The sequence below is a fragment of the Mizuhopecten yessoensis genome, unplaced genomic scaffold, assembly GCF_002113885.1.
Source record: "Mizuhopecten yessoensis strain PY_sf001 unplaced genomic scaffold, ASM211388v2 scaffold9301, whole genome shotgun sequence".
In the NCBI taxonomy this organism is placed as follows: Eukaryota; Metazoa; Mollusca; class Bivalvia; order Pectinida; family Pectinidae; genus Mizuhopecten; species Mizuhopecten yessoensis.
In genome coordinates this window covers 278,137-301,656 of record NW_018407979.1, presented here as the reverse complement: position 1 = coordinate 301,656, position 23,520 = coordinate 278,137, and the positions used below count along the sequence as shown (strand labels likewise).

Below are 23,520 nucleotides of genomic sequence, written 5' to 3'. Positions count from 1 at the left end.
CATTTGCCCATAGGAAAATAAGTATTTTGCTTGGAATTATACTACTAATTACCACGGTCTTAGATAGCAATCTAGTTCCGTGGTATTACATACATTTATTTTACTTGAGTGACCTACTCCACAAGACCACAGACGTACCACTAACGATACTCCAGGGGTTACACTCACTTACGCTCTCTGCAACTCTGGAATCACATTAGATTATCTAAGTCCGAGCTGTATATGTCATAGCAAAATTGAAGGCACGCTGCTGGCTATTTAGTCATTGATCTCAGCAGGGATAGTATATATAGTCATTATATAACCTGATCAATCGCTCGGGTGATACATATACGTGTCCGATGTGTTCTCATTCTAGTTAAGAAGGGGTATATAATTTAGTGCATGAATACGGACACTCTACTATATCTATGTTTTATTTTAAGTTATTTATGAATAAATAAATGAGTCATGTGAGCAGAAATTCAGGATAAATATCTACCATTTGTATACTTAAAAAAATTCTCGATATCAGATGATTGATAATTAGGATATATTTCAAGAGATGTTTAGAAAGTTTTGATTAAGTTATTTTATTTTCATCTAAGTTAAACTTGAAATTTATTTATTTCTCTTAGTAAATAACATTAGAATTGTAATTTTTCGTTAAAGTATGGTGCGTTAAATGAGTGCCCCTGAGATATGAAAAATCTTAGAAAAAGACAGCAGAGACGTAAAAAAACTGTGTGAGAGCATACGTCTCCGAGGAAAGTCAATGTATATGAATACTTACAAATTTAATATTTGACTAAAAGAGTGATTCATAGGTACATATGTGGGATTTAAAGAATATTTCACTCCTTGGGATGACACACGGGAATTTCAACCCGAGGGAAAAGATTCTAAGTACATTCGATGAAAACAAGACTCGTTTCAACGTTTCAATATTGTATTTTTTAAAAGTTCACGTACAAAAATAGCTCACGGGAACACAATTACACGACAAAACAAAAACAGCCCAGTATCACGTACGTAACAAGAAAGTAACAAGGTAAATATTTGTTCCCTCTGTACGCCACAACTATATTTTGCGGATTTCCAAACAAAATTAATGTTATTACATCGAAAGTGTGTTGCCCTACCTACCCACTTGTAAATCAATGTAATTTTGTGTTGACATCAAAATGTATCGGTATTATACAGACTGGCATCCTCGGAATTTCTCTGCAGGGAAGATCCAGAAGCTATATGAGGTATGATTTTAGTCTTGTGAGATTATCTAGAGAATACCTTTAATATGAATAGCCCCTAAAATCAGTTTTATTTCAAACCAAGACTATTCCTCTCAAACAACATTTGATACCAGCATGGTTGGTACATGTTTACAGGCGAGTTGACCAAAGATTTTTAAAGGTGTAGTCCTAAACTTCGATACCGAGCGGTACCAGGAAAATTGTGTTTGTGATTGAAAAAATATTGCCAGTATACTAAGAAAAACAGACAAAAAAATGCCCTCCTCCCCCCCCCCCCCCCCCANTCTTCTTAAGATCACATAGACTTAAATAAACTTCGTAAGTTTAAATAGCACAAACATCAATTATCTTTTAATCAGTCATTATAGTTCTCTCGAAGCAGGATACACTAGAAGTTTTTTATTATTCAATAAAATTGAAGTTAGAGGTGAAAAATAATGAATGGCGTTTACAAAACGCCCAGAGAACGGTACGAGGCATATTTTTGTCTGATGTTCAGTGTTTAAAATACCTGTCAGTTGATGCTTGTGAATCGATAAAGAAGATCCTTAAAAAAATGTCACTCGTCATATTAGGTGTGCGGTAAGTTATTGGGGATGCTTTTCTTTAAGGTTACGACAGAGAGCTATAGTCTGTGGTATAACGTTATACATACCAGCTCTCTGCCGTAACCTCAAAGGTACGCAACGTTTACACGAAACGGAAACTGTCCATCCTATCCGATACTTTTCGCCAAACATCTCTATCCGAAATGAAGTATGGGAATCCTTCCACAGCTTAGGTTACGGCAGAGAGCTATATATAACGTTATACCACGGACTTTACTAACGTTACTGTCTATATAAATATTTCTCTGCTTAAACGGGCGGTTTGCGGTTCTGCAGTCGTAATTTAGCAATCCTGGCGCTTTAAATATATTAGCAAAATACCGCACCAACCTATAGATATTCATTTTCACAGTACCTGTTTGCAGGGGAAGTAACTCAAATACGTATAGTTAATAATACTCGCGTCACTATAACTATTATCTAAGTCCGTGCTATAACTATCCAATTAACGGGAAACATCATTATGTAACATAATGTCAGGTAGCAGAAATATAAATATCTATGAATATTTAATATTTTTGTGTTTTTGTGTAAATATTGCTGTCGCCTGTTTGTCTGTCGTAATAACTCGTACCCAATCTCATTAAAACCAGATATTTTTTTCCACTCCGATACAATAATCTAACGTTAGTTAATATTCTTAAACGGGGAACACGTAAGAAATTTAAAATCTGAAAATAAATGAATGAATAGGCCTAGAACTACATTCCAGGTACCCAAAACGCAAATCTTTTATATTAGAAATGAAATGATCTGTCCTTTCCGGCAGGCCCGAGTATGTGGGATTACCGACTGAACATTCTCCCTGCGGTCTCAGCCACCGCGGTCAATCTGGAATCGAAGTAACAGAACGCATTTTAGACACTTTAATAGAAAGGTTCGTAAAACCAAGACTTAATAAATTCAGCAGTGTCATCGAATGTTTATTTATAAACCGAGACGGAAATACCTTACAGCGCAGTGGTCTATGCGATACATAATTTAGGCGCAAATCGTCACCGGTTCGGTAACGATCATGAACAGACCTGCGTATGTGCGCATGAATACATTAGCTATTGAATTTTTCAGGTGGACTACTTTCTAGGGGCCATTTCCTCTTATTCACGAACTTCCTGTTATTTCCATCGGAAATCCAGCTTCATCGAGGAATTTAGAGCATCAAAATGGGCGAACGGGAGGAGTGTGTATATAGAAGTAAATTGGCTGAACAGGCCGAGAGATATGAAGGTAAAAATTGTTTGGAGGTATTCGTTGAATACCATAACTCTGAGCGACATGATGAAACCTAGTCCTCCGCTTAGCGACAGAAAATTTGGAAATGCATGTCCAATATGACGCTGAATATTCCTTTTTACATTCCCCCTGTGTCATTCAAATGTTGACAAAAGCTACAATTATTTCCGTGTTTCTCAAACCAATGTTTAAATTAGTGTGTCCATGGATATTATTACGGCAACTGACAGCCGCCATCTTTAATGAGTATACGAACTGTCATTCATGAATTTAGGTAATAAATGCCGAAAATAAGCCTAGCATATTGTCTGCGTTCATATATACGACTGTCTTGTAATAATTAAGGTGTTTTGCAAGCGATCGATGATATATGTCTATTGCATTGGCGTGAAACATGGCCAAAATCTAAGGTTAAATATAGGTGGGGGAGGGGGGGTGTTGGAATGGGAAGGGCACTTGTAGTAGGCCCAACCAGTCGATTTCGCATATTTTCAAACACATTCTTATATGCATTACTGTTTTTGTTCGTTCCACCGAATAGCCCGTCCGAATACGATTTGTCGCCAGACGGACAGATTCACGCTCAATTTGTATTGACTTGTGAGTTGAGTGAAATCATGTTCTGACTCATCCTTGAAATATGCGATAGTTCTTCAGTTGGGCCGTTATCGCTTTATCCGACACTTTGATGCTGCTACCAAAGCAAGTTGAAAACCGTTATGCTTTATAGAAAAATAAGATGCTTGAAATTTACGTCCATGTCTCGTTTTCTGACTGTACATTAGCATACAAAATGTCAGTACACTTGTAGAGCTGTCATTTGATATCATGGACAAGGAACTGTTATACCATAATTCATTGAAGCTGCATTAAAGATTTTGAGATTATTGGATAAGGCTAAGATATATATGTGGCAGGATCTAGAGGGATTATTTCATTAGTGCATTGGTTGAATGTCTTGTATGAATTTTCTCAATACAGTATAATGTCAAAAAACTTTTATGCTGTACTAGTTGTGAGTGATTGAGACATATGAAGTGGCATGTATGAATGATGAAAAAGTTCAGGCTTAAACTTTTGTAGCAACTGTAGCCAAAATCAGGTTGGGCATTAGAGTTGGTTCGTTATTCGCTCATCATATGATATATATAGCAATACTTGGTCACAATATGATACATATGACTGTGAGTATGAAAAATGCATGTGTGTGAAAAATGCAGTAATAGCTAAAAAGGTATTTTCAATTTCATATTAATTGCATGTTTTGTATGGGTTTTTTTCTGTTACTTGTCTGATGGACACTGTAACTGTAGGTACATGAAACTTGGTTGTCTGGACAGAATCCAGGTGTCGGCCACAAATTACCACATCACCAATAGTGCTGTACCGATAACCGGAAACATGAATTAAAGCGAGCTTGACATGAGGTTGATTTTATAATCAATTTAACACATAAAAGTTTGATTTTGTAGATTTTTCGTGAAGAACTGAAATCTCAAGATAACATAGCTTTTCATGCTTAATCCAAAATAAAACGTCCTCTTCATCAGTTCTTGTTGATTCTCGCTTGAACCATGTAGCATTCAAGCATGGTAGCTAGCTATACCGTCATACGTAATCATGGTCGTGCAGTGTTTTGTAGACAAGGCTATACTTATATAAACTGATATAACCTGGATATTCCGAAACTGCATGACCTGATTTGTTTGTGTTGCAATCTCGATCATCACAACTCATCTGCAGGAGATAGGAAAAGGTATGCTCACTTCTCAAATAGTAATCCATTGGTCATAGTAAAATTCTGAAGTGCCTTTTCCCATCATATGAATGTCTTTTAAAGATACTTGATTCTTTTCTTAGCAAAAGAACATCTAGTATACAGGGGTGTAAATATCCACTAGCCCGACGCCCGGAACAACCAGTTTTAGTGCTTGCTGCTTGGGCAAGTGCAAAAACTTGGCCCACTTGTCCTGGGCAAGTGTGTTAGATTAGTATATAAAACATCTTTTTGCATGTTTTTCTCCGTTCCCCCAAATAAGTAATTAACTAAGCTCTTTGTATTTTAGTGGAAAACATTAAAATAATTATAAAACAAACTAAAATTGTCTCTTCATCAATTCAGAAAATTTTCAAGACTTTACGGCCGATAAAAAATAACTGAAACTCCAGCTAAAACATAAAGTAGGAATAGATAAATGATTTACTTAATGAATGATTATGTGTGTGTACTAGTTAACTACAGAAGGACATCATTTTGGCCTAAAAAAATGTCTTCGTTCATCAAACAGGAAGTTGCATTGGTGTGACTAATAACCAGACAAATCCTGACCCGGATTTATAGCAAATGATATATCATAATAATAGCAAAAAGAGAGAGAAAAAAGACAAATATTTCATGAAAAATCCTATTATTTTGAAAAATTTGTTGTCTGTACATGGGTCAAGTGCTCTGATGATTTTTTTTTACACCCCTGGGTATATCAATATTTCTTATTGAATGGACAGTGTCCATTTCTTAAACATATTATTTTTGGTGCATATTTCAACCGATTTTCGATTATCAATCAATCTACAATATCGGATTGATTCCCTGCACTAATCTCTAGCAACCAATCAACAAGTCCTGATTTATGTTGAATATATGTAAATACACATGTCAGGTTTTCTTTCAAACAGATATGGTAGAATGGATGCAGAAAGTGGCAGAAATGGATCAAGAGATGACGGTAGAAGAACGTAACTTGCTTTCTGTTGCCTACAAAAATGTTATTGGAACAAAAAGGGCATCATGGAGAATAATAACTGGAATTGAACAAAAAGAGGTCGAAAAAAAAAGTGAAACGGGCAAGCAATTGGGTTACATCGTGGAATACAGAAAAAAGGTTTGTAAAAAGTATAAATATGCAGACTATCAATGAAACAAACTTGTTGCTATTTCTCTTAACATAGAACACTCAATGGTGTTGACTTCGAATAGTCCGTCGACTGTTCACATGTTATAATGTTGATATATGTATACTCTAAAAAATAGCCAGTTCAGAGTTGATAAATAGCAGACTCCTTAAAATGAGAACACTTCTCAGAATGTGTACCTTCATTTTGGTAGCTCTGACACGAACGCAAGTGCCTTTGAGCCTTTTCCATATATACAGTGTGTCATCTGTCTTGCATCAAGATCTATATGGACCTTGAAAAGACTTGAAATTACCTTGTGTCGTGGAAAAGCCTTGTAATGCAATTGGGGCCTTGAGATGCTGGTCTTTAACTCATTAACCCCTGAAAACACATTTAAACTCTTCCAATTCAAAGGTTGGAATAGGTGAATGAGTTAGAAAAAAAATCCTTGTTGAATTTAGCATTTCAGTAATCCATGTATTATACGATTATCTAGTTGGGTCTCTTTGTGAATTTCAATAGGAATGTATGTCATTTTTTTTTTTTCATCATTGGACAGATTGAGCAAGAATTGAAACAAACCTGCAATAAAGTGTTACAAGTGTTAAAAAATATCTTGGAAAGACAGGAACTTACATCAGGAGAATCGAAAGTGTTCTACTATAAAATGTAAGTACTCTTTCATCAGTCAAACTTTCAAATAACACAAAGGATACATGAAGCTTTGTTTTTTTCCAGAGAAATTCATTTTGCTGTAATAATGTATATGTGGCATGCAGGAAAATCTCTACCACGCTCCTGTGAACAGCATGGTGTTTATGCAATAGCTTTTGCTATTGTTTGTATAATTGTATATATGAAAGTATCGTCATCTGTGTTGGATATGATATAAATCAAGGTGAAAGCAGATCTTGTGGTTGCATTTAGAATGTATGGGTGATTTTGAAACAAGGCTGTTGCCTGTTTTCATGCAGGAACTACATTTCAAAGGAAATATATTACTGACTAGCACCTAAAGCCCCTCATTTATACATCTTATACAGTACGCACTTAGGCCTATTGCTATAAAACAGTCACCAGACTCGCCACCATATTTAAATTGGATCAGAAGTGGTCACTTAGCAAATCTTTTTTTTCATTCTTTTATTAATTAATATGAAATTGTAGATCTAACTCCATGTTTTCAAAATATTTGTCAGATTTTATGCGATTCACTATACAAAATAATTAATAAAAAAATCAAATAATTTAAAATTGTACCACTGTTGAGTTAAAATTATATAATGACAATCTTGGTAATGCAGAATTATTATTGTAAAGTTGTAAAATTTATATGTGATGAATATTTGTTATCACATTGTAAAAATTTGTCTTTGGAGATTATACTAGAGAAAATATCGCTATAACGAATACAATACATGAATATTGTGGCCTGGATTATTTTGTGATATGGAATCAGTGTGGTTACTGGTCAGGTCTTTTTTTCATGTAACTGTCTGGTGATGGTGGTGGGGGAAGTGCTTTGAATGAAGCTTTCTAGCAGCTTGTGAAATCACCTGGAAACTGCAAAAGTATCTTGCATGCTGTTGCAGACGATCGGTTGTATGACATCTTGTTTTGATGCATACAATTTTACTGACAAGTAACATAAGCTTGTTGGAATTTACCATGGCAATTTGCACTTCTCGGGCAAATAACTGTTAGAACTCTCCCAAGTGAGAGTGTTATTTGATCTGTTGGACAGTGGACAATCTGTATGTTTTTCTGTACAATTTAACGACAAAAAGGATTTGGTAGCTTTGTCAGTGACTCAGTACTGAAAACACCACAGACCAAGTACTGCCCACTGATGAACACACAAACTGTGTGTTTCAACAGGTACTGATGGCTTTATGATGAAGCAATATGTCTGCTTTATTGTATATCAGACACTTATTTAACATTTGTTGGAATCGAGAAAAAACTACATCAGGCTACTTGTTAGACTGGAACCAGTCAGTGATCAAAATTAGTGTCCTTTTTGTTGCTGGTTTATTTTTCTTTTTATGATTCGTATTTGCACATGCCTGCATGTAGTTCTGTATATCATCTGTCTATTACACATTTTTGTCAAAAGATTACAAAATAATACATTTAATATATATGAGAGGCACATATTTCTGCGTTGTTCCTCATAATCGTAATAATTATTGTATACATGTAAGTACAAGTTTTTGCAAGTCTTCAAAACACTTGGACGAGATTATTTTTTAGATTTAACACTTTACACGTTTAGACAAGGATTCTTTTGTAATGTTTTAATGTGAGCAGTGTAAAGAATATTTGCTTCTTGCAGCAGTTCTAATACATGTTTTTAAATACATTACAGTGAAATGAAAATTTAAAAACGATTGATTAGCCCCTTTTTTAAATTCAGACTATCACTTTTAGTATTTAGGAAGTTAGTTTTTGTGGTTGTTTAACGTTAATATTCATATGTAGAAGTAAATATATTAATTTCAACGGTGTACTTTTAAGTTTACTTCAACCTTAAACTAAACTCTTTAAGACAACAGCTTTAAGTGTTATAATACCTTTCCTGGCATCGTGAGCAACAATGTGCAATGGTTGGTAATATTGGCCTGGTGTTCGCATTTGAATTCTTAAAATATCGTGAAAGTATACGGATATATTCACTAAGTCGCGCATCTACAAAGCTGCAGAGGACGACAAAGAGCCAGTTTGGATTATAAGCCTTGTGAAGAATCTCAATGAAAATACTTTGCTGTACAGGTAAGCATGTGATTAGTTTCACTATAATGTAATTTAGTAGATGGGCAGGAACGGTTGAGCTTCTTTATTCCGCAAAGCCTGAATCAAAAATCATCAAGAAATTCAAATTCAAGAATTAGATTCATAAGTGATAAAAGAAGGAAAATGTACTGCTAGTAAAACTTGTGTACAATATCTGTATTTAATATTCTGTATTTTCTTGAGTCTGGCATTGTTGAAGGAAAAGCTGAGTCTTTAATGTCCAACTACATCTCTGATCAGTGTGTGTGTGCCTGTAAGAATGCTTTAGACTGATGATGGCAACGTTTATGTGCCTTATACATTTGCTTTCTGGGGTTGCTGTAAAATATTTAACTTAATTTAGTTCACGTTCATGAAGTGTCTTTTTTTTTGCAACGTTCAAGGTTCTAATCAAACTTCTATCCTGTATTGCTATATATTTAAGCTCCTGTCTTAGCGGAAGCATTTTAACAACAGTTGCATAAATGTAATTACCTGGTACAAGACATATCTTCTTTACATGATGTTGTTCCTGTAATTCTGAAATTTTGAAAGGAATTTTTTTTTACCTAAAGGAACATTTATTTTAGCATCTCTGTTGTGTTATTTACACGGAAATTTTACCTTTTTTAATGCAATATTGAACTGTAATGCCTGTTTACATGTACGGAAACACAAATGTGCAATGGAAACATGAAGGACCCAACTCTTGAAGGCAATGTATATATGCACTGATCTATGTACTTCTGCTAACATATCTGTTCTGTGATAATATTAATTATTGACATGTCCAAATAACCATCTGTGTTCTTTCCAATGATTCAAATTCTTTCCCTCACTGTTACTAGTTGGATATTTTATTCCTCGAGATAACTTGTAATATGACAGTTTTTCAGTAGTCTGTAGTCGAGAACTTTTACACAAGAAACAAGGTGACTAAACCATTAATACAAATTCCACAGTCGGAGCACAATTTATGAAAAAAATCAAGGAATCGAATAAAAAAAAAGATTAAAAAAAATGGTGTAAAAAATCTTTACAGAAAAAGTCTTGCACTGTCTAGTTCTCGTTGCATTAGTTGTTCCCACCTTTACCCCTTATCCTGCTGTATACCAGCTGTGTTTAACACCTTGTGTTCAGCGTTTTGTATTTTCCATACTCCTCTGTTAGATCGGGAAAGACCTGGATAAAAAAAATATCTCAAAGGGATAATGACTTTCTGAAATATTGAAATTAAGCCCAAGTATTATTTCTGGGTTTCATTTTGATATGGAGGTAATTGTGAATTAAGCAATTATTTAATATATGCATACTCTAATCAGTTTCATGAATATTTTTAAACTATTTTTTTTTCAAATATTTAGCAAATAATTATCCATTATAAGATTATAAGGTAAAGATAAGATTATGTTTATAAAATATCTCCATTTTTTTTCTTTGGTCCAATTCACAACCAAAATTAACCCATGAAGGAGAAATAGTTTTTTCCTCCCAATTTTTCAAACTTCCTACATGCATGACATTTAAATGTAAATTTAAATTTAGCTTCATAAAACAATTGATCTCATAAGTGGTATTTAAACAGCAGAATCTTGGATACGATCGGTTAAAAAACTAAATTGAATGTTCATTTAGCAATTCTCTTAATTCTATAACCCATCCCAATTGGTCAAGTAAAAAGAAGAAAAAAAACCCACTGATTCAAAGACTAACTGTGGCTGTGCACACTGATTTTTCTTACATGTTTAACTTCTTTGTCATATCCAATGAAATTTTTATCTTCTTTTGACTGCATGAACTACATGTAGAAATAAGACTAAAGTCCATTATTTAATCATGCCATTATTAATTGCTTTTGATAAGAAGTGAACCAAATAATAAGATAACAAAATTCACATAATGGTGGCTGCCCTTTTTTCGACATTTAAGTGAGATGATTCAGGAAGCTGGAAGGAAATGTGCCTCCACTATCCCAAGAAATGGTGCTTGCTGTATTTGCCAGCTCCTAATACGAAGTATGAATGGAGGGACTTGATCATACATAGTGTGTTAACAGTGGGAATTGGCAATAATTGACAACATTAGATTATAATCAACTGGCAGTAATTTCAAATGGTATATGTGTCTGCAGTGGAAAGCAGGTTTTTGAAAAGGCGCAAGCTTGCTTTTTGTTGACCTGGGAAATGTCAAAGTTTGTGTTTGTCAAAACTGAGAAGTTACAGTAGTATAGATGGCATCACTGAAGGCCAGCATGGTACATACCCAGTATGTAGATGAGATTTCCACAGATCTTGGTATAGATGTTTAACATATGGCAAGGTTTCTTGTTAGGTAATATAGATTTTCAACACTACGTTGATACCTTATTTTTGGTTAGAACCACACATTTCACTCACCATTGCATGATTAAAATAATTTGCCAAAGTGCCATGGTTTTTTGTTCCTGGATTCTCGCCACTTCCAGCCTTCAGAGAGATGTATGTTGAATTCCTCTCCGGCAAGGTTTTCTTTTTGGTACTTGCACCTAAATTTTCTACGAACGTATTCTTCTTCCATGGCGACGCTTTATAAAAGTTCCATCACAAAAAACGCAGGATGTTTATAAATGGCAGACTAAACCAGCTGCTTAAACTGCCCAGATGTTCGAAGCTTTCCAGTTCTGATAGAATTTTTGAAGATGCAAGAGAAAATATCTCAAATCCCAGGTAAAGATTTGGTAAGTATAGTGTTCTCTTTTTAATGTACTGTATTGCAAATTAATGTTGTGACTGCTACTATTAGATATGATAATTTGATCATAGTCTTTGACATGGGGTATATTTGGCAAAATATTGTAATCTCTCGGTAAACAAGATGTTAGCTTATGATAAAGCATATGTTTGGGCTTCATAAGGTTCAGACATGTTGGTTGTTCTCCATCCATCATAATTAGTCTTCCAAAATACTATCTCTCATATTTACTGCAAGTTGGTTACAAAACCCAATAGATTAAAGATTTTTGGGATGCAATTACTTTCAAGGTCTGAACCACTTGCTGATTCTCAGAATAATCCTGGTTATTGGTGATTTTGTTCTAATTGAAATAAATTGTACTACATGTAATTTGATATTAAAAGAATACCACTGACTGTGTGCTGTTTTCAATGTCAAATAAAACAACCACTCAGAATGAGATGGCAGTTTATAAACAAAGGTCATAACATGTAAATATACTTATCAAATTTTAGTATTTTTACGCTCTTTTACTTGGTTATTCCCAGAGTATTTAAGTACAACTGGCCCAACCAGTTCATGATTTTAAGTTTAAAATGGCGAGAAAGTATATTATTCTTGAACAGAACACCAATACATGTAATTGTATTACCAAAATTTATTATGGGGGACTGGTCATACTTAAATTTATGATTTTGTTACAATATATAGACAGGTGAGGATCGGAAGTTTACTCTCCTATCATAATTCTGGTGTAAAACACCTGTTTGAAACCGGCAATAATTTGAGAGACATTGATGCGCGTAACTATTTTTATTCTCGAGTCGTGGAGACGGGTTGTTCCGACACCAACAATTCCGTGAGTTTTGGATGTCGCGTGTCGTTGAGTCGGGCTGACATCATGTGGACACGTGTCCAACAGGTAATATTTTCCTTTGACAATTACATACATTGTACATCTCCTGGGTTGCAAGCTTGTAGTAGTGTTGGTCTTTCTAATTTGATTTATATGTAGTCTTTTTGTTTTGTCATTATCAAGCCCTGTTGCTGCTACTAAATTTTTGTTTTATTGCCAAGATGTTTAGCTGTAGTTTTGCAAATGTCCTAAACTTACATCATGCAACTAACTCGATGACAATTTATTAAGACTAGTATCAAGTTAATTCATGAATACCAAAAAAATGTATGGTATTTAGGAAACACAGTACTATGACAAAAAAAATGGCACATTTTCATTTAGTAAATCTCATTGCTTGGGACTTGTGTGGTTGGAGTTTGAATGATCATTTTTTATTGATCAGTTAAATTTAGTTGGAATATGGTCAATTACTTGTGCCACAATACAGCATCTATTGCCTCTGTTAGTCATTTTGTTTAAAAGACCAGGTCCAGGAGGGCTAAATGTATTTTGGCAGATTTAATATGGAGCATAATTTGGCCGAATGGAATCATCATTGTATAAATTCAGATTAATTTGTTACAACGGATCCCACAACCAGTGGAGTCCGTCTGTTATATATTCATTAAGGATGTTTTTCTGAGGGCGGAGGAGGGATGGGGCTTGGTAGTAGGGGAGAAGAAGTAAGTCTTAAAAAAGCCCTACTTTTTAAGTATGGGGAAAGGGATTTAAACGACAAGTGATATGAATATAGTATCCTAAGACAAAGGAGATTAAACAGTGTAAAAAGGAAGGATTTGGTCCTATGGGCAAAGGTTTGGTGCCCAATGAAGTAAATTGAGTAAATTTTTGACTAATCCTAGTGTCTTTCAGTACAGATGAAGGGATTTATAAAAAAAAAACCATTTCAATATTGGTAATCAGATTTTTTTTAAATGTGTCATGAAGCTGATGGAACTACACATGAAGTAGTGTTCATAGCAAATTAGCATAACTGACTACAGTTTTACACAAAACTATCATCATTGGCAGAAATACTGAAAGTCTGCCTTAAACTAGTGGGATTCATAAAAATGATCAAAGATTTAATATTAAACAACAGATTTGTTTAAAAAAATACATTTTGAAAGTTCAACTAAATAAGATGTTTTAAAGTATAAAAATTGTCAAATATACATCATATTTGTCATAATGTTGATCAATACCTAGTGGGCTAATCAGGTGCTGGATATCTTTATTTGTCTTGAAGATCATTTGTCGAAGAATAAGGGACCTGATTTCTTACTGATGAAGTGCTACAGCTTTATAACAAATTTCAGTAGTTCCAGTGATAGATAATATCTAATAAACACTTGACCTCATCACACCATCTAATTATTTCATTGATTTCTAACGTGAGTGGATTAGTGTCTGAAATATGGCAGTCTTGTTCGCAAGCAACATACTTACAATTTTGTGAATTGTTTCTTCTTGCAATGAAACTAGCTAGGCCATTCATGGATCGGGTACTTGCATACATATCTCTTTACAACCATGTCCTTGGAAGAATTGAAGACATTAGCAATACTCTATGAAGGTCAAGTTATAACTAAGATGATCATGATCTGCAAACAGAATTAGTCTTCACCGACTTGCAGACCTAACAATCTTCTTAACAGCAATCCTAACATTGAGAGCTTTTCTTAATAGGATATGCAAATGGTTTAGGAAAAATGCACAAAACGTGGTTTGTTAATAACTGGTAACAATAGTTTGCAAGTATTTGCAATATGTGTAAATATTTTCATACTCCACTCTTTCGTGTTCCTAATGAAACGTTGATTTGGAAGGTTTTGGAGCAAGTTCGTTTAGATATGGTTTTTGTTTGCTGATCCAGTGCTGTAGTTGTAATAAGCATGAGGTGGTTGGTGGTTGTGTGCTGGAGATGTATCCCTTGGGGAATGGAACATTGTAGCTGAAGGTGATGGCCATATGAACTAGAACTGGTTTAGTATAGCTTCATTGATCTGATATTGGCAAGTCAACTGCTGTCTGTAAACCGGGACTGCACCATGCTGGCAACATGTTCTCTGAACTTGAATATTGACTTGGATAGTATCGAGATATGGATTAAAAAACTATTTTGAAAAGAATATGTACAAATTTGATTTCGTTTCTTGAAATGCTGTGGTAGTTTTCAGCATCACTTAAAATATCCACATAACATATGCATGTCTTCTTCATGTTACCTCTTGCTTGTATAATCCAACCTTTTTCCTACTGATAGACTTTTCAGTTTGTTTTATTTCTGCTTGTTGTAATTTATGCCTAAATGCATATATGCTTCTCAAAATTCTTCAGCATTCATTTCAACCTTTTCACCAAGAATAATCAATTACTAGCAAATAATTCTGAGAAGCCTTGTGTACTGTTTTTATATAGTTTCAGGCTTATGGATTTTTTTTCTCACCATTTTCCCACTGTTTGGTTGGGTTTTTTTTTTTTTTTTTTTTTTTANAGTATTCAGATCAGCTGTTTGTAGAAGCTGACTTTGAATCATTATTGTACATGAACATGCCACATGTATTCTAACTGCAATACCAATATCTGATCATATACAAAACACGAATGTATACATATATCATATTGATCTGCAATAGAATTGTATGTGTGAGTGATTACAATCTGAAAACTTAACCATAGTTTTGAGCATTAAGATCTACGTCATTTTGCTCCGAGTTGATATGGATTGAACAGATTTGCATGTCTCTAAGAAGGCAGATAATCTAGAATTCTATAATCCCTAAAATCACCAGACCTTTTCATCCCTCAAGATTTTATATAACGACCCATGATTAGTGGGCGGAAGGTTCCATTGTGATCTCTCGAGGGTATGAAAGGGTAAGATTATCAATGGGCCCGAACGACTGAAAGAGAGGGAAGGCTTTGTCGGTTATATAAAGGCTCGATAATACACATAATGTGCTACTGTAAATGTAAAATCAATGTGTACTAATTGTAAACATAAAATCAATGGAGGAGAGTAAAGGACCCTTATATGGTCGGCGTAAAGTTTCCAATATTTTCAAGGAATTGACAAAGGTTAAAGTTTGGCTAGAAATTGTAATTGTATATAAGTGTATATATATGTAAAATGAATATGTTATTTCAGAGTTTTATAACTCGTATGTTGATAGTCATCTTTAAACTAAAAGGGACCAATCTTGGCCAGATTTTCATGGTTTGTGATTAAATTTGCTGATTTTCAATACAGGTCTATATTTCTCCCAATATGAAAATTGTCTTGTTTTGAGAATTTTTAGTGTAAATTCAAAAGCTTTTTTAAGTAAACAAAATCACTGATTTTGTTTAATAAAGTTATGATATTTATTATGCATATGCTATTTAATTGTTGCAGTATCTTTGAATTTCATGAGGTCAAGACACTCATGAAGGTGAATACATTTTTTTCCCCAATAACAAAAAGAGTGAATACACACAAAACACAGATTGGTCCCTGGCCGATACTTTATCTACTACAATGATGATGATATAGGTGACTAAATGTGATGTTGTGAGTGTGTGTGGCCGACTTGTACTACGGACTGGAGAAATCAATATATGAGAAGCTGCTTGATATCAAGAGTGGATACTTGTAACTGTATCTGCACAGACACTGGCAGGAGGCCTGCTCCACACGCCAATAGGGCATGCAATGACATTAAGCAGTCTTGTTGCTAACAAATACGTCACAACCTGTACTTAGTCTCGCATTGCTGGAAATGGTCAGAATCATGTAAGGCTGTGAGTTCTACGAAGGAGTCTGGGCTTGACTTGTTACAAACAGCTTTGAATAACAATTGTTCAACCACTTTGAACTGGTCAAACTGACTCCAGTGACGTGTTGACCTTTATATGTTCGCTACCTATTGCTGATTTTATTGACCGCACCTGTCACTGTTGGTCAATGTGTGATTGGGCTTGTACACATATTTAAATGTTAGTAAATTCACTTGTCATTGGTGCTCTGTGTGTGTGTGTGCACTGTACACTATTGCTAGCCAGCACAGCATGTTTGTTTGCTCACGATAGTACTTAATCAAACATCTAACCTGGCTTGTTCCTTGCCAACTCCTACAAAAGTAGATAAGCTACAGGTAAACTTTTATTTATAAACATTGTATGAACTTTTTTTATTCCAAAATACATTGTCAAATCTTCTAGTATTCTACTTCAGAAAGAAAGGTTTTTAAAAAAAGCCAGTTTAGAAGAGGACATCATATTGTTCACATTTTTGTTAGCTTACCTGGCACAAAATTCCAGCGAGCTTTTGCTGTAGTGCATCATCAGTTTGTCATCAAATTTTTCTTTTCAACTTCTTATGGTAGAAAAGAACGTCATCAAATTCTTCTTTTACTGTTTACAGTAGAAAAGAATGTCATCAAATTTTTCTTTCATCAACTTCTTAACGGTAGAGAAGAACCGTTTGGCCGAGGGTCATGTCATGTAAATTGCTGTGGTGAATGGATGTCAAGACAGTTCATCAAATAAATGATAACCTTGGCTTGTATTCAAGGTCACAGGTCAAATGGTTAATATTTAAAACAACTTCTGATGACCAATTACACCTAAAGTAATTCTATATATGGTCTGGTTTTTGATGGGATAAAGGGCAATATATCTCTTCCCAATAAATGAACTTTTTGCTCTTTAAAAGTAATGGATTTTCTATCAAATAATGACAACTTTTCAAAACATGGGAGATTGTAGCTTGCTGTAGTGAAAAACTATCAATGTGTTGAAAATGTATTACTTTAACCTTAATTCAAGGTTGGGAGTCGGATATGGGAAATTAAACTGAACTTTTGAAAAATGCACAGTAAAAAAGGCGGTCAATTTCATTTATATAAAGGACTCCATGAGAAACAATAGTCTTGAATTTGCTATGAAGTATGTTCTGATAAATAATATTGACCTATATAAGGAATTCATGTATAGAAATTTCAAATGACTTCTAGAGAACTACGAGGGCAGGAGTCATAAAGTTGCTCTAATAAAATATGTCATAATATTTCAAGGTCATGTGTTGATCACTTCTGATCGATTAGTATTTAAGTATTCTGTTATTCTTCTGACGCCATCAAATACTGAAGAACAATTTAATGATACTGGCCACTTGGTCTCCAAATCTTACTTACTATTTCTGTTACTACAGTGTATATTCCATGAAGTTTTTAAGTTTGGTTGTCATCACCACTTATGATTTGGTAGAGATGTAATGTCTAAAGATGGTGTATAGTTCAAATTCAAAATATCCATGTTGCAAGTTGACTTTCTCTAGCAAGGTAACTTCAACTATTGACCCAAGTATAAAGCTTATTGTATGCCTTATCGCTGGCTTTCATGATCATGAACACTAGTTGTTTTTCATGACCAGACCAGTAAGATACATTTTCAGAGCCAATCTGTGACATTGGAAACTTGTCCACATTCTAATTCAGGATAATGGCCATTACACATTGGCTTCTTTATCCTTCACTAGGATTGGTTGATATCTTTTCCTAAACAAGTTTTCACCAGATTAGCAGCCTAGATAAAAGGTTTTACTATATTTATTTGTATTGAAAATGAATTTTAATATCACAAGATGGTGACGTATATGGAAATGAGATGTGTAACTTTTTTAATAAAAGAAATAATAAATGAATGTCCATTTGTCAGAAGCGTAATAAACGATGGCAAGCAGCAATAGGATTTCTTCCTCTGTTCTGAAGTGGCTTTAATTTGTTTGGTGTTCGTAGCAGTCTTACCTAATGTGTGTACTGTATAATTTTTTAGCCCAACATAGATTTATTCTGCATCAGTGTCCCAACATTAAATTACCCTGCTCACCAAATACTAACTGGCAGTTGTGCTTAAAAAGAAAACAGGTCCATAGAAATGTTCTTTATCCATGGATGTGTCACTAATCCCTGCTTTACATCTTCATTTACTTAAGACTTCTGTTAATCCATCAGTCTTGGTAGATGTTTTGCGATCACAAAATCTCTTGGGGTTTCTAGCTTCAATTTCTATAGAAGAGATGTAAATGTTGTCACAATTTCTTGAGCAAGAATATTCTTTAAAAATCAAATAAGAGAAAAAACAGTTCAATTGAAATTTTACTGATATGTATTTCAGTATATTTGAAGATTGCAATGTTGATAATCATGTGCACAATGTTACTCTAACATATGCTGTTGATTTTCATTGGTTTTGTAGAATATTTGAGATTTCTTTTATTTTGCAGGTGTGGAGACTACTATCGATACTTGGCAGAGATTTCTGTTGAGGATAAGGTGGAAGTGACGAAGAAAAGTGAAGATAATTATTCAGAAGCAGTTGCCATGGCAAAAGAAAATTTGAAACCCACTCATCCGATCCGATTGGGTTTGGCCTTAAACTTCTCTGTGTTTCACTACGAGATTAAGGGGAAATACCAGGATGCTCAAGAAACTGCTCAGAAGGCTTTTGACGATGCCATCAGCGAACTAGACACGTTGGAGGAGGATAGTTACAAGGATTCTACGTTAATAATGCAGCTTCTCAGAGATAACTTAACACTATGGAATCAGCAAGATGGTACGACCATATTTCGATAGGAACCCATGAAAAACATAGACTTTGATTAGATAACTTTGGTAGAGTACTCTTATTGGTTGAAGATTATTTTTGAACTTTGTAGCTAAAATGAAAGTAGAATTCCATCGTCATGATTTTTTTTTGTAATTTTGGACCAGATAAGATTTTGTCCATTAGGTCAGTTTAATTGCTTGGTCATTTATCAACTATGTAGGAGACCAATAATGAGGTTGGGTTATTATGGGGTCGTTAATTTCCTGGTTAATGGAACGTTTTGATTTAAGATATTTTTAAAGGTTGGAAGGAAAATGCAACGTCTCCAAGTTTTAAATAGGAAATTTATCTCTGGTGGTTTGTGTTTCTGGCCTCAGTTTCTTGTGTCATGTGTACAACTGGAAGGTATTGTAAAAGGACAGGCTTGGGGAGGAGAAGGGTCTTGGGAATTAATTGATAATGCTGGCATACAAATAATTGCCAGAGAATTACATAATGATAAGTAATGGATATTTGTCCACTTTTGATTAAAAATGAGTGATACATCATGAATCATTTGAAGCCTTGAAGATCACCTAACAGCAAACCTAGCACTAAATTACTGATCTACTGTTACTCTAGACAGAAAGTCATATATCTCGTCACCCCAAAAAAATCATTAGATGCAAAAAAAAAATTTCCTCCCAAGTATATTGTGAATGAAAAAAAAAAGAACTTTTAAATAGCTTTGTGTTAATATTTGTGTGGAGATATAAATCATTACATGTGCAAGACAACGATTGGATATCACTGAAATGTTTGATTCCATACTCAATCTGTATATTAAATTAATTAATGAGTAAACTCTGAATGGGAACATTTGACTCCACTTCTTGGAGGTAGAATGACCAATGCAGGGACATGATCTTGAAGTTAATGGATAGTCGAAATTTTGAGAAACTCTTTAGAAGCGTAGACCTCTTGTTTTTCACCGGATGTTTATTTTAATGGCATGGGTATATAATTTCACTATCTTAACATCCAGGACTAGTGGATTTCATGTAAGGAACAGAAAGGAAGGTCTAACTTAAGTAATTAGCAAAGGATTTCACTATTTGTGGTACATAATTAACTTTTTTGTTTCATGTCTTTATGCTTTTGTCTTCATGCAGTGTGCTTCTACCATAATGTGTGTTATGCCTTTCACTATTCCTAATCTGTGAAATTAACAGTAGTATTGATGATCTTCATGCTTTATACAACATGTAGAGGGTGGGGTATAAAGGCTGCAAGCATTTTCATTATCTTTAAGATTATGTTGAAACATTTTCAAAACTAAATTGAATTCAATTAGAATATCATGAATCATGGAGATTTCTTTCCGATTGGAAAGTAAGATATTGCTTTACAAATCAACAGCTTTCCTGACATAACAGGATGATCTGATAGAAACAGGTTTCTCAACGGTTGATGGTTAATTATCATGTTTACTGAATTCTAAAAAAAAAAAAAAAAATCGTAAAAAGATACATATGCATGAGGTTCTTATATACCGCTTTATCACAACCTAGTACGTAGGACGTCTCAAAACGTTCACAAATTATTATCCGTGGTTATAGGGCCTTTACAACCAGCCAATATCTTTCTCAACTCCCTGGGGAGCATACAGCCAGGCGCTGCCATTTCAGTGCTCACAGCTAGCATTCTACAATTCTAGCACTACCCAACCACGTACTCATTTACAGCCGAGTAGACTGGAACAAGCGGAGTAAAGTATCTTGCTCAAAGATACAACACCGTGCCATGACGAGAGTCAAACTTGCAACCCTTTGGTTACGAGCCTAGCGTCCTATCACTAGACTACTGTGCCTCGTATCTTGATACAATAGGAAAATACACAATAAGGGGTCAATAAGCATGATAACCAACCATCACTCATTTGAGAATTACAGCATCCTGTACAAAGATTGAAAACCAGTTGTTTCACTGCACAACCTTGCTCTAACGAGAGAACCTGGCCCTACATTTTACTTACAATTCCTTAGTCAAAATTAAGATTTGTGCTAACCCTATGTTACAGAACAAAGGAGTTGTCGCATTCTTTAAAATGAGTTTAATTTATTACTAATCTACCTTTAACCAAAACCCAGTTTGTACTGAACTGTGTACAACAATACTAATGATGTAATCTTGAGTTTGTCTAAATGATGAAATGTATTGACTGAACATTTTGTGTTTTGTTTACAGGAGAGGAACAGGATGCAGAACAGGAGCAAGAGCAGAACTGACCTGACCCCTATCATATGATCCCTCCTCAATGCTGAGGACACTTTACGATTATAACATTCACTTCATCAACTAGCAAATAGACAGGACTATCGTATGGACTTTGGAATGGGAATGTGATGTTTACATTGTTGTAATAATGTATTGTGAACATTTTGAGCTAAACTTGAGCATTAACACAAGTTGGTGTATGTATTGTGAGACAATGACAATTTCAAATTAATTTTCACATGAAATTCAAAGTAAAAAATGGGTTTTTGGTCTTTGTTGTTAAAAATACAGATAATCTGTATGTTTGTAGTGGATGTTCAACTAAAGTAATAAAAACTGATGTATATGGAATTATGAAAAAGTGACTTATAGTGGGTTATGCTATTTTACTGCAAGTACACTTGAATAATGCATACAAAAAAAGTGGTGTAAGGAAGGAATGGTTGTCATTTGTTGTTGTGTTCGCCTCTAGCTACCTAAAATATTTTTTTGCCAATCCCTTAAAGCTCCCAAAATTTTTGTTTTTAATCTTTCCTGATGATTGCAAGTTTCGCATAGTTTTATTATTGTCCGATATTGTGCAAGATAAATATTTGTATCATTTTCATCCCAAAATTCACAACAGGAAAACACTATTGTCTTTGCTCTTTGTAATAGTTGTTACATTTTATGTGTTTATGTGCATGTTGTGCCTATAAATTTGAAAAGATGCAATGCAGGTCTTTTTTCTGGGTATTTCAGGAATTACCACCTTCCTTTGGCTGGCAAAAATTGACAGTGTGATCTTTTCATTTTTGATTCTCTCATTTTCATTTTTTTTTTTTTTATAAAATGTTTGATATTCTGTAAAAAAATCCACATGTTTTGACATCTTAAAAGAAAGTGAGGTAATATGATGGGATTTTTCGGTAAAAAATAAATAAAAAAATGTCTAAATTTGATTTGAAAGGGGGCCAAAAAATTTAGACCCCCATCTATTTAGGCAGGAAAAACCCTGCAGTGGAATAGTGGCAGAATAAATAAACAAATGGCAAGAAAGTCTTTTAGGCGTAGCAATACAGAAAATTTTAAATGGTTAAATGGCATATACAGGAGAAATATTACAATATACAAAATGTAGCGCAAAACTTGAGTGGATGCTGGCTGTAGGCCATATTTATCAAGGTCCACGAAGATGCAGAAATAATTTGTTAAAATAACAATGATAGATTGGTATTGTAAGAAATGTGTTTACTGATTTATATATAGTGGCTTGCTAATCAAGTTTTTTCGATCTGAATGTTGTGGCTGTGGTTCAATTGCGCCATTAATTAAAATAATTGTCGATATTTTTAGCTGAACAAGATGGACTTCTGGGTAGTCGACTAATGTGGAACAATCCGTTAATTTGGTTCAGATAACAAGAAAACTTGCTTACAACCCAAACTTCTTGGCAAACAGGCAAGGTTAAGCTGTCCGAGGTTGTCACAGTTCAGGCAGAGTGGGCTTGATTCTTTCGGTCAGATGAATAAAAACCAAATCTAAACAGATTTATAAAAAAAAATATGCATACAATGCAAATTATAAAATGTTTAAACCCAAATTAAATTAAGGTGAAAGACACAGAAAGAAGTGTTTACCAATACTATCATCAATGTAGTTTGTGCTTGTTTTTATAATTAATTATCACTCAATATCCACATAATCTTTATGTATTCCTCATTGTTTTGTTTTAACAGAATTAATGTGAAACCATTAAAATATACATATATATCTATTGCTGTTTTGTCTTCTGTTCAAATGTGTCTCCAAATAGGTATGTTTCTTCCGTTAAGTTCATTGCAACATGTCGCAATAAATAAATGTCAGGGCTATGGTGATGTCGCAGTTAACTAGACCCATTGTTTATTTTGCTAAACCCTGCTCTTTGGTTTCTTAAGTGTGAAAAGAAAAAATAGGTGTTGATTTATTTGGCACAGAGGAGAAACATTTTTATTGTCAAACCTTACATTTCACCATTTCTGAAAGGAACCAACATATTAAACTAGGAAACTACCATTGTTACTATTGTGAAGTATTTTTAATAATAGTTGTGGCCATGCATTTTTCATACAATTGTTCGAATTTGAACTATTCAAAAGAAAAAAGAAAACACAAAAAGCGGGGGTTGGACTTGGGGACCTTAATTTACAAAGCCTGCTATTTATCCATGTTGTTATTTAGGGAATGTTAACTGCAAAGCATAAAAAATAGCATCAAATGTATGAGCTGCAAAGCAATTGACAGGAAAGTTACTCTCGTCCACAAAAATGGGAAGCTTCATTTTGTATATAGAAGGGAG

The 23,520-nt window shown here is 34.2% G+C and overlaps 1 protein-coding gene across 4 annotated transcripts in view; it reads left to right on the top strand.

The window, feature by feature from the left end:
- Positions 1–2,867: 2,867 nt before the first annotated feature.
- The window catches only part of LOC110457729 (14-3-3 protein epsilon-like), a 49,153-nt gene continuing 28,500 nt past the window's right edge, over positions 2,868–23,520 (top strand). For 3 of the 4 annotated variants that reach the window (XM_021509110.1, XM_021509112.1, XM_021509111.1), the window contains exons 1-3: positions 2,868–3,067; positions 5,750–5,955; positions 6,528–6,637. In XM_021509110.1, the coding sequence (XP_021364785.1) occupies positions 3,004–3,067; positions 5,750–5,955; positions 6,528–6,637 (380 nt within the window). In that variant the 5' untranslated portion in view covers positions 2,868–3,003. Of the gene's footprint in view, positions 3,068–5,749; positions 5,956–6,527; positions 6,638–18,618; positions 18,951–21,170; positions 22,955–23,520 lie in introns of those variants that run through there. The other variant, XM_021509113.1, reaches the window with a different exon arrangement.